Source organism: Ictalurus furcatus, chromosome 14 (genome assembly GCF_023375685.1).
Source record: "Ictalurus furcatus strain D&B chromosome 14, Billie_1.0, whole genome shotgun sequence".
Classification (NCBI taxonomy): domain Eukaryota; kingdom Metazoa; phylum Chordata; class Actinopteri; order Siluriformes; family Ictaluridae; genus Ictalurus; species Ictalurus furcatus.
The window spans coordinates 21,005,756-21,018,483 of record NC_071268.1 but is presented as its reverse complement, the minus strand read 5'-3'; the positions used below and the strand labels follow the sequence as shown (position 1 = coordinate 21,018,483).

At 39.0% G+C, this 12,728-nt stretch overlaps 1 protein-coding gene across 5 annotated transcripts in view; it reads left to right on the top strand.

The window, feature by feature from the left end:
* Positions 1 to 12,728, top strand: part of LOC128618068 (casein kinase I) — a 34,161-nt gene that overhangs the window by 12,182 nt on the left and 9,251 nt on the right. For all 5 annotated transcript variants that reach the window (XM_053641454.1, XM_053641453.1, XM_053641455.1 and 2 more), the window contains exons 2-8: positions 671 to 969; positions 2,768 to 2,808; positions 4,886 to 4,955; positions 10,721 to 10,872; positions 11,302 to 11,536; positions 11,683 to 11,768; positions 11,890 to 11,974. In XM_053641454.1, coding sequence (XP_053497429.1) covers positions 792 to 969; positions 2,768 to 2,808; positions 4,886 to 4,955; positions 10,721 to 10,872; positions 11,302 to 11,536; positions 11,683 to 11,768; positions 11,890 to 11,974 — 847 coding nt within the window. In that variant the 5' untranslated portion in view covers positions 671 to 791. The remainder of the gene's footprint in view (positions 1 to 670; positions 970 to 2,767; positions 2,809 to 4,885; positions 4,956 to 10,720; positions 10,873 to 11,301; positions 11,537 to 11,682; positions 11,769 to 11,889; positions 11,975 to 12,728) is intronic.

Below are 12,728 nucleotides of genomic sequence, written 5' to 3'. Positions count from 1 at the left end.
GACCCACCAAGTCTTTGTAGAGGTCATGATGCTTGTCAGCTAGATGCTTAATCAAGTTGCTCTTGATGGCTGTTTTATTGTGAAGGTATTTGCATATTAGTTTTTGGTTATTAAGATGGTCAAAAATTTGCCCAAATACACTTCTTAAGCTTGTAGGTTAAAGGCAGAATGCGATGTCTAATTACATTCCATGCATTTTCATCCATACGTTTCCTGTAAAGCTGCTTTGTGATAATGTCCATTGTCAAAAGTGCTCTACAAATAAAAATTGAGTCGAATCGCATTGATTAGTGTTGGCGTCTTTAAATTTTTGTGCATAATTGAAGGTATTGAATTATGTTGTATAATTGAACCATTGAATTTTTTTGAAAAGGTTTCAAACTTTCAATACTTGTGCAACACTAACAATATGTGGGTCATATATTAATGCCTAAAACACACAGGAAGAATTACCACTCTTAAGTTAAGATTAAATTAATAATAATTTCTGTTTTCTCTTTTTTTGTTTTGCTTTTGCTTTATGTACTAACCTCTGAACTGTAATTACTTTGGGAAAGCATTGAGTTCTGATGCTCATTCTTCATATCAATGGCCAAAGGCTAATGCGTAATATGACAGTGATTTTCAGATGGATAACTTTTTTGTTTTTTGGTTTGTTTTTTGTGCCCAGGTCAGTTATCATGCAGTGAGAGGGGCTGGCGTGTGGTTCCTGATCCTGCTATCCCATGCCCACAGTGCCAGACTGAGGTGCTCTTTCAGGGGCCTCTCTTGCTCCCTCGGTGCCCAGAGCCATGGAGCATACGCGGGAGAAGGAGAGCGAGCGGCCGGCACGGAACACTAAGACTGCTCAGAGCCGCAACACACACTCTCGCCCGTCTGGCTCTGGCTCGTCTGGTGTGCTGATGGTCGGCCCAAACTTCCGCGTGGGGAAGAAGATCGGATGTGGAAACTTTGGGGAGCTGAAGCTTGGTACATTTTTATCTCTGTACCAAACTAGTGCGACTAGCTAGACCAGTGTTTCCCAACTGGGGAGCCGTGGCACCCTGGGGCGCCGTGTAAAAAAAAAAATCCTTAAAACCTTTCCAAAATTCTAAAATGTGTATAAAACTTTTAATATATATGATAAATATCTGAAGTTTGAAATAATAGCACAGACACAGAAATAATAAGACAGGCACACACGCACATGGCAATAACAATAAAAAAATTATATGATAAAAATAATAATAATTTCCTCCCCCTCCGCCCCCCTCGCTGACCTGTCAGCAGCACGTCAACTTCAGTATGCGTAACGTATGCGTGTGTTTTCTCCTAATAATTAGCGTGTGACGATGCGTGTATAGTGCAAAAGAATATGGACAGATTTCTTAAAAGAAATGCTTCTGGACCATCAGCTTCATCCTCATTGTAGCTAATGCTGTCTAGCATTAGTGTTTTCAAAGGGTGCCCTGACTGAAAAAAGGTTGGGAAATGCTGAGCTAGACAACTCATTAGCCAAGATAGCCTAAAGTTTATGCAGGCAGTAGGTAATTTGTCTTCTAACAATGTCCATATTTGTCACATTTTTGGGCACTGTATTGGGTTTGAGGTTGTACATTATATGTTTCTGCATGCATACTTCGATTCACTTTCATTTTATTAAAGGCCTGGTTTAGTTTTTCTAAACATGCATTGTACTGTTCTGTAGCAAAAATATTATACTAGCAAAGTGAGAGATCAAGCTCAAAGAAATAAATCAAATTTCTTGCCCTTTGTAGTTCAGTTTGCTTTTTGTTGAATTTATGTGGCTTTTGGAGCTGGAACTATTAACAGTGTTTTGTAGCGTCACATTAGTGGAATAGGTTAGATGCCTTTCGAAAGAAATTGGAATTTATTTTGCACTTCTTTTAATATCTGTTTTTTTTGTTTGTTTGTTTTTCACAATATAACAGTAATGTAACATGTTCATTGCTTTAGTTAAATAATCAATTCATTGAAATTGCATTTAAAAAAAAAAGTCATATGCATTATAGGTTTGTAGTTTCCCATCGAAGCATGAAGGAAGCCATGCTCTATATAGTTTTGTGTTGTCAAACCGACATCTGACTAAATTTCTTAGCTAATGACCATGGAAAAACAAAAATGTACAGAGCATGAGGTACCCAGGACCACTCTTATCTTATCGTCTTGTTAAAATAAGGCATAAATGCAGGGCTGTTCAACAGGTGGCCTGTGGGCTTGATGCAGTGAATTAATGTAACCAGTAAGAAAGAAATCATCAAACAAGGAATACCTTTATATATGAAATTTATGGTGAATTTGTTGTAGGGCTCTTCAACATGCCGTGAGTGAGCGAAATGGTTTTGGAGGTGAGGTGTAGACAAGTAAAAACCTGCACACGACAGAATGTCATGTTGTTTATTGAACTGTTCCCTTTGCTGAGTCTTTTGTTCTGTCTCATTACGGTATGTCTGTAATTGATGGAAATGGTTAAGACAGAGTTCTCCAATCCCCAGCTGCAGACAGACATACATAGCTATATCACTCAAGCTGAGTGAAGCGAGATGGTGAAGTTCATGAACGCTTATGCTCAAAATATTACCCTTTGCAGTCAAGCTCGTTCGAAGTGTTCTACAGCTGAGTTCATCTTGATATTTACTTTCTCCACTCGAACAGTCGATTGTTTTGTTTTGTTTAGTAAAAGACTGGGATTATTAGTAAAACGTTTTATGCCAGTTCTAGTAAGCCAGCTCATAAGATGTAACAGTTTATTTCTATTTTTTTCCAGGCAAGAACCTTTACACCAATGAGTATGTCGCAATAAAATTGGTAAGTGGCCAAAAGATTCCTCCATTTTACAAAGGTTAAACAAGGGCTTGAGAATTGGTTGCGCTTGTTAAATGATCAGGGCCCTAAATTAGACCGTACAGGAAAGGGTTTGAAACTCTTGAATAATTATTTTGATCTGATTGTCCTGTTCTTCAGTACATGCTGCTCATAATATTTTTTTGTATTATATTTTGTATAAAAAAACAACAGAAACATATTGATTTTAATATATGAATGCAGTTGAGGTCATAAGTTTACATATGCCTTGTAGAACCTGCATAATGTTAATAGTATTTTTTAAACAATAAAAATTTCATTTTATTGTTTATTTAGTGTTGCCCTGAATAAGCTATTTCACATAACAGATGTTTACGTATAGTCCACAAGACACAATAACAACTGGATTTCAACACACTACATTAAGAGCCAGGGGGGTGTAAAATTTTGAACAGGATGGTTGGTGTAAATCGTTTTGTTTAAAGCTCTTTTTTTCATTCAGTACTACCCTTCAGACGCTTAATAAGATATTTACATGTCTCCCAGAACACAAAATACTAACAACTTACACCGATCAACCTGTTCAAAAGTTTACGCCCCCCTGGCTCTTAATGCTTAATCATGTTGCCTTCTTGAGCATCAGTGAATGTTTGCACCTTTCGTAATAGTTGTGTATGAGTCCCTCAGTTGTCTTCAGTGTGAAAAGATGGAGCTCAACATCATATAGCCGCTGTTGGAAAGGGGTCAAATATGCAGAAGAGGCTGGAAAAGCAAAGAATGTGCGGGATCTGGAGGATTTTTCTGAAGAACAGTGGGCAGTTTAACTGCTCAGGACAAACAAGGGACTCATGAACAACTATCACAAAACATAAAAGCAGTTGTTGATCATCCAGATAACCACACACAGTATTAAGAATCACGGGTGTGTAAATTTTTAACTGGTTCATTCGTGTAAGTTCGAATGAATAACTATGAATAAGTTATTATTGTGTCTGGTGGACTGTATGTAAACATCTGTTATGTGAAATGTGCTTATTCAGGGCAGCACTAAATAAAAAACAAAATGCAATTTTAATGATCCCTCTTGTTTTTTGAATTATTAACATTTTGCAGATTCTGCATGGTGTATGTAAAATTATGACCGCAACTGTAAGAAGTAACAAGTAAGTACACCCCATGGAATGCTTGGCTCTTTTTATTTATTTATTTATTTTTATTTTTATTTTATAAACATATTTGGACAAGCAAACATTTGATCTTCTTTGAAACAGTGCCTATTAATAAAGTTGATGCACTATCAAATTACACATAAAATTTACATTTTGTAGTAATTTTCACAGTTTAGATTAACAAAAAAACAGATCAGTCACATGGGAAAAAGTAAGTACACCCCTACGTTAATCACACTTTAAAATCCATAAAATTAGAATCAGGTGTTCAAGATTGGCTGCCAGTGATTAGAACCTGCTTAGGGAGTGCAGGCGTTATTTAAACCTCTCATATCTAGTGTCTGGTGATCCCTTTGTTATTGAGGTGTGTGGTGTCATCATGCCAAGATCTAGAGAGTTCTGTAAGGCCTTCAGAAAAAAGGTTGTGGATGCCTATGAGTCTGGCAAGGGAGTTAAAGCGATCTCCAAATTTATTTGAAATGCATCATTCCACCATAAGGAAAATCATGTACAATGTTAAATGTTTGCTTGTCCAAATATATCAAAAAGCCAGTAATTTCCATGGGGTGTACTTATTTTTTCCGTGTGTGTGTGTGTGTGTGTGTGTGTGTGTGTGTATATATATATATATATATATATATATATATATATATGTATGTATGTATATATATGTATGTGTATGTATGTATATGTGTGTGTGTGTGTGTGTGTGTGTGTGTGTATATGTGTGTATATATATATTTTATATCTCTCACACACAATAGTGTAATATAAGGTCCCTCTAAATGAAATTAGATAATTTAGTACTGTAGCAAGAATAGAAATGCTGCTGTTTATAAAGGTGTATTTTAATCTAATCGTGCATGTAAAACTATGTGGTTTCCAAACTGTTCTCTTTCTCCTGGTTCCAGGAACCTGTGAAGTCGAGGGCGCCACAGCTGCATTTGGAGTACCGTTTTTATAAAACCCTGGGCAGCACAGGTGACTGATCTCTCTCTCTGTGTCTCTCTCTCTCTCTCTCACACACACACACACACACACCCTTCCCTTTCTTTTTTTCATCTAAAGCAACACACATGCACTAATTGTTTAATCTCAGTCTCTCTTTCTCCATTCATATTTTTTTTCTATTTCCGTTACACGTTTGCTTATTTCTTTGTTTTAAGACATTTTAAGTAATGAGCTACACCAGTCCTGTAACCTGACGTAGTGTGATATCGTAGTGTTGATGTAATGGCATGGAGAGTTCTAGATAATGATTGCAAAAATTCTTGCATTCTTTAACAAATTGAGTCATTTTAGGTAGGAGTATTGTAAAAAGAAACCAACCAACCAACAAAAAAAAACGACAATGAAACACTTCTTTCTCTTGTTCTATATCTCTCTTCCACTTTTGCTTGCACACGCGCATACACACACACACTTTATTCTTGCAAGCCCAGGTGCCAACAGCAGCCCTCTCCCTGTAGTGTTGATGAGACACATGCTCATTGTGCTGATATAGAGTGCTTGTGTTAATGGGAGAATGTGTATACCGTGCAAGTGTGAAAACAAAGAGCCTCTTTTTGTTTAATATCAGGCTCTTGTCCTCCTGACTGTCTGTAGTAGTAAAACTGCTAATGTTGGCTGTATTTGTATGTTAGCTGTAACCTGGTGGTTAGCTGTGAATGGTGCCACATTTAGGTCAACAGTAGAAGATTGTATCTGAGGGTGCTGCACTTATGCTGTACACAGGAAGTTTAGTTTGCTGTCGTGGCTTTGCTGTGAAGTGCACGTTGTTTGTGACACCAGTACATTTTTTTTTTATATAGTCATTTTAGTTTTTTAGAAACCACTGATCTCCTGGGATTTTCACACTTAAGTCACTAAAGATTTTGCACAGAATGGTGCAAGAAAACTAAATAAAAAACCATACAGTGTTCATCAGTTCTGCAGGTGAAAACGCCTTGTTGATGAGAGAGGTCAGAGGAGAATTGCCAGCCTGGTTCGAGCTGACAGGAAGGCTGGAGTAACTAAAAAAAACAACACTTTTTATGGTGTTGTGGTGAACAGAAAAGTATCATCAGAACACACAACAGAGCAAACTTTGAGGAAGATGAGCTATGACGGCAGATCACATTGGGTTCCACTCCTGTCAGCCAAGAACATGAATCTCAGATTACATTGGAGTCAGTGGTGGAGTCAATATTGAAGAGGCAGTGGTGGAGTCAGTATTGCAGTGGCAGTGGTGGCTTGGCGGTTAAGGCTCTGGGTTACTGATCAGAAGGTCGGGGATTCAAGCCCCAGCACTGCCCGGCTACCACTGTTGTGCCCTTGATCAAGGCCCTTTACCCTCTCTGCTCCAGGGGCGCTGTATCATGGTTGACCCTGTGCTCTGACCCTAACATGCTGGGATATGCGAAGAAAAGCATTTCACTGTGCTGTAATGTATATGTGACCAATAAAGACTCATTATTGGACACTGGCTCACAGTTGATGTTTTTTATTCTTTAACTCCATTGTGCATCCTGAGATGCTTTTCCCTGACCTGATGTTTGATGTGGACGTTAACCGAAGACCTGTGTCTGCTTGATTTTATGCATTGCACTGGTGCCACCTGATTGGCTGACTGGATAATAACGTGAATGGGCAGGTGTTCAGGTGTATTTATTTCTGATTATCATCAAGTGTTGGTTATATAGTTTATTTAAGACACTGGCAAACTGCCAATTCAGTGCAAAAGTGTCACTCTGTGTGATTTGGTAAATTAGGACATACAGAGTATAGAATTAAGGACACGTACTGTATATGATGGCACCAATGTCCTGTAATATATCAAGCATAATGACACACATGAGAGCTTTGCTAGGTTTGTTGTATGTTAATTAATCCATAATGCTAGAGTGTTGCGCTGAATGACAAGAAGTACTCCTCTTGATGACCCCACTTATTTTGCCCTCCTCCTCCTTATCCCCAGTCCGAGTAGAACACACCGTCGCTACATGGTGCAGCAGTCACCATCTCCAGCGAAGACTCAAGTAGCTTTCTTTCTTTTGCATTATAAAAGGATCTATGATTATAAAACACATCTATGATTTCATTAGAAACATTAATGAATTGCAGAATACCATAATGATCAGGTTTTTGCAAAGTGCTGAACATTAAGAATGATACTCTAGATTCTATACTTTTGAAAAGTCATTTGAAATGCTGGTGAAACTCAATATCTTATCTTGCTAAATGTGCTAAATATTTTATTAGCCCTGTATACGTGTGTTGGGTGGAGCCAGGACACCCAGGGAATTATCATGCCATCTGGCACTGAGGACGAACATGAGAGAGTGAGAAAGAGAGAGAGAGAGAGAGAGAGACTAACTACATTATTCCCCTGCCAGCAGTGTAGGACTTTTGCCTGTCTGTTTATTCACCCGTATCTCCACTCTTCTAATCTCTACCACTCCATGTTTGTGCCACTGCTTTAGTGAGTCATGGCAGATACGTGATCAGTGGTTTTGAGGGAAGTGAGTGGGCTGTGTTTCTGTATGTAGCTGAGAAATTCTCTCTCTCTTTCTCTCTTTTTCCATGCGTACACATCTATAAGTATTGGGTTGTATACACTAAAGACAGTTACTTGATATTCAGGGGAGACAGATTTCCTCATGGGAGAGAGTTTCCATATCCCTTTCATTGCATGAATGAGTGGATCATCTAAATGGTCTTGTACTTGTAAATTCTCACACCCCTTATGTCATACTTCCACATATGCACCAACCAAATCACTAATGTGGACGTGGACGTCAAATATCAATATCATCTTTAATACAGCTTAATACTGGCTTTAGGTATGAGTGTCAGTCATTTTCCAGTTAGATGTTGAACATGGTGTTGCTGAGTGAGTGATTCAAGCCTGGTGTGGGATTAGTTGTGTTTCTCCAAAGGCTGGATGCTGTGATTCATGTAGTAAACTCTTCTCATGATTAATGCTGAAGTGGAATGATATACAGGCAGTGGAACTGGTTGTTGGTGAATTGTAAAACAGTGTGTCAGCATTTAAGAGTAAAGACTTGTTCACACCTGGCATGTTTTTTCAATGTGCGTAACACACAACTGACTTCAGGTTTGACAAGTCTTTCAATCAGTCCTGATTCCCTTAGACATGTAAGACGTGAATAAAACCTGTGCAAAAAAAGGCCATGCGTCCTGCTGTGAGCTGCGTTTAGTTAATGTATGACTAATGAATAAAGCTAATGAATATGAGGCTCCACCCTGGTACTACATACATGGAGTAGTAAATGTAACCATAAACCTGTCATTAAAGTCTGGGTGAAATAAATGCTTGAAGTAGTTTTTCTGCATCATGTTGACATTGTATTTCTTGGAAATGTTTCTGAGATGGAAAAAAATGCTATCCTAGTCGTATAATCGACATGAGAGACTTGCATCGATAATCACACAAGGTTTTTTACTGCTGCGTATGATGTAAATGAAAAACCATTAAGAGTTGCCACATAATCGGAAAGCTTAATTCTAGCTTTCTTTCTTCCTAATAGAAGTACTTCTGTCTTGTTGGAATTACTGTAAGTAGTAGAAAGTTACTCAGCACCCAGTGTTTAATGACCTTTACACATTCTGTCATGTTATCTGGTTTTGTTGAAACATACAGCTGTGCATCAGCATAGCAATGGAAGCTAATACCATTAACAATTTCATACTTGGTCAAATCTGAGACAGGTAAGAGGCATTTCTTTAACCAGTACAACTTTTTCTAATTTGTCTATAACATTATTTTGATTTGCACAGCGCTGACTGGGCATTATACACCAATTAACCATAACATTAAAAACACCTGCCCATTTTTGTGTATGTCCCCCATCAAAACAGCTTGGACTCGTCGAGCCAAATGTGCTGTGGTATCTGGTACCAAGACGTTAGCAGCAAATCCTTTAAGTCCTGTAAGCGAGGTGGGGCCTCCATGGATTGGATTTGTTTGTCCAGCACATCCCAACACATGTTCAATCGGATTGGGATCAGAGGAATTTGAAGGCCGAGTCAACACCATGAACTCTTTTGTCATGTTTGTCAAACCATTCCTGAACAATTTTTGCAGTGTGGCAGAGCACATTATCCTCCTGAATGAGGCCACTGCCATTAGGGAGTACCGTTGCCATGAAGGGGTGTACTTGGTCTGCAACATTGTTTAGGTAGGTGGTACGTGTCAAAGTAACATCCACATGAATGCCAGTGCAAGGTTTCCCAGCAGATCATCCCCCAGAGCATCACACTTCCTCTGTCGGATTACCTTGCCACTTTCTATCATAGCCAGCATTGACTTTTTCAGCAATTTGTGCTACGGTAGCTTCATCACTTCTTCACTTAGCCTTGGGCACCCATGACCCGGTCACCGGTTCACCAGTTGTCCTTCCACTGCATACCGGGAACACCCCACAAGACCTGCCATTTTGGAGATGCTCTGACCCACTTGTCTAGCCATCTCAATTTGGCCCTTGACAAAGTCACTCTGATCTTTTCCCATTTTTCCTGCTTCCAACACATCAACTTTGAGAACTGACTGTTCACCTGCTGCCTAATATATCCCACTCCTTGACGGCTGCCTTTGTAATGAGAGAGTCAATGTTATTCACTTCACCTCTCAGTGGTTTTATTGTTATGGCTTATCGGTGCACATTATACAAGCAAAGAGCAGCAACTTTGATCAGTACTGAGGTCAGTATTAGGTCATTTACTACTTTAAGTAGTGCTGACTCAATACTGTGATTAGGCCTAAACCCTGACTGAAATGTGTGTGATTCCTATGCAAGTATGATCTCAGCTTCTGAGCTACAATGTTTTCTAGGATCTTGGTGATAACGGCGTGGTTGATCAATAGCTATCAATAGTCATCTATAGTTTTACAGCTGACATGGGTCAATTTTTTTTCATTTTTTTATTAGGTGCATAGCGAATGATAAGGCAGTTTATTATTTCTAATAACGTTCACTACTACTTCTGGTAGTATTTGTTTAAGAAAATGCAAAGATATCAGATCTAGTGCATACGTTGCTGATTTTAAGGAGGAGAACAGTGGAATTTATTCAGTCTGTTGAATTGGGGTAAATTTGTAGTTATATTGGTCATTATGTAATTAAATATTAGTGTGAAATTCATACTGAATTTTCTGTGTATGTATTCTTTCCCTGACAAAAGGAATATATTATAATATTCAGATCCCTGACAGATAGCACTGTTGAGTCATTTCTCTGAGATGACCAAGCAGAAATAGCAAAGCAAGCTCAGAAATCAGTTTGCTTGTCTCTTCCTATGTGTCATAGCTGAAAAGCCAGTTTCCTCTTAAGTTTCATCTTGCCCTGTCCAATTTCCAGTTTCACTTCATTTTGTTAGGCATTTGTGTCAAGTGAGCTGTTGTCAGCAAAAGTGGATCCAGACTATGTGGCTCATCATCAACCATCAGCCATTGCTTTAATAAGATGCATCAGTAACTCCACTGTAGTGTTTGCTTTGTGTGCTTTGCTGTTCTTGTATGAGCTTCCTGTGCCGAATTATTGAAAGGCAGGGAGGACTGTCTTTTATGCAGAACTTTCCTAATAGAAATCGACAAGTTACAGAGCCTAAAACAATTTCACAATTGTTTTTATTTCACAAGGTGTTCATTTAGCCATCAAATGGCTTTAATATTTTTTATATATAATATTTTTTTTTCTAAATGTTAGTAATTAAAAGCTAACTAACTTGCTCTCTTGCTCTCTCAGTGGAAGGGTTGCCACAGGTGTACTACTTTGGCCCATGTGGGAAGTATAATGCAATGGTTCTGGAGCTGCTAGGTCCCAGTCTGGAGGACTTGTTTGACCTGTGTGACCGAACATTCTCCTTGAAGACGGTCCTCATGATTGCAATTCAGCTGGTAAGCACAGCTTCCATTAAAGGCTCCAAAAGCCATAAGTCTGTGATCTGTTCTTTGAGAGGTTTATAACATGCCACATATCTGATTGCATGAGTGGATCACGATTCCAGCCGTGGGCTCTTTTTTGTGTGTGTGGTTTTCCGGCACATCTGACTCTTCTTGTGAGGGGTCTGTTAATCAGCTGACAAGTTGAATCAGATGTGTTAAAGAAGGGGAAAACAAAAAAAATGAGCATGTTGCTGTCACTCGTCTATGCACCTGCTCATAATGATCGTAACGATCAAGGTTTTTTCCTGTAATAAGTTTAAACTCGAAAAGCTTACTGGCTTAACCTCTACGCTAGTGTTGCTAGGTAATTCAAATGGTCCAAATTCAAATTGTTGGCTGATTTATTGTTTTGTGTGTGTGTGTGTGTGTGTGTGTGTACAGATAACTCGGATGGAATACGTCCACTCAAAAAACCTCATCTACCGGGACGTCAAGCCAGAGAATTTCCTAATTGGGCGTCAGGGCAGTAAAAAGGAGCACATCATCCACATCATTGACTTTGGTCTTGCAAAAGAATATATCGACCCAGAGACCAAAAAACACATTCCTTACAGAGAACACAAGAGCCTGACTGGCACAGCACGTTACATGTCCATCAACACACATTTAGGAAAAGGTACGCACAGGCACATCCAAACATGTGACATTTTACTCTGAGCGGTTTTATACAGTACATACCACCCATGAGTTTGGTTCACTGAGCTGCAAGAGATCAGCTGATATATTAAAAACGTACTTTGCTTGATGGGTTTTTTTTTTAAGAGCAAAGTCGGCGGGATGACCTGGAAGCACTCGGCCACATGTTTATGTACTTCTTGCGGGGTAGTCTGCCGTGGCAGGGGCTGAAGGTGAGTGTGACCGGTGGCATTATTTCCCTGACCTTTTATTTCTCGTCTTTCTTGAACAAGCAGTTTTTTTTCACTAGCTCATTGGGATAAAGAGAGAATGACTTTCTCTCCTGTGCAACAGGCAGACACGTTGAAAGAACGTTATCAGAAAATTGGAGACACCAAGCGAAACACTCCCATTGAGGTTCTCTGTGAGAACTTTCCAGGTATGACTGAACCTCTCTCACTGTCATTTGAAGCTTAATGTTAAGATAAACTTGGAGCTCATTTACATAAATGATCGCATGCCTGTTCAAAATTTAACTGCATTTTACGTAAAAGAATAGCCTCCTGGTGTCCAGTGGGTAATATGAGCTATTATGTTAATGATTTACATTCTAACAACATTCTGTAAACTTAACTGCTTAATAGTGATGGGAAGTTCGGATCATTTTACTGACCCGGATCTTTGAATCTCGTTCAGCAAAATGAACGAATCTTTTTTCGAGTCATTTCGTTCATTTCAGCAGAATATAATTAAAATGTTGCATGTTAAATTCCCCAACACGTCTAGTACTTACGCAAACGATCACATTTGGAATAAAAAATAAACTATAGGCTAATTAAGCCAAGGCCAAATTATGAGGAACAGAAATGATTCATTAATTGTTTAGCATTAGGTCTTCATGCTGTGGAGTCTGTTAGTTTACCTCACCTCTCGATCCGAGTCGTTCTTTTCACATTTGTCTCGTCTGTTCCCTGGAAACAGAAACAGTTAGTTCAGCTCTCAAGTCTTCGGGTTCGAATTGTTCGTTCATCACGTCACAGCCCCACCGCATTCAGAATTTGGGGCTGTGACGTGATGAACGAACGACTCGAACCCGAAGACTCGAGAGCTGAGCTAATCGTTTCTGTTTCCTGTTCAGAACCTATGGGGATGTTTCAGCACACACGCAGTCAACACAAAATGAACGAATCACT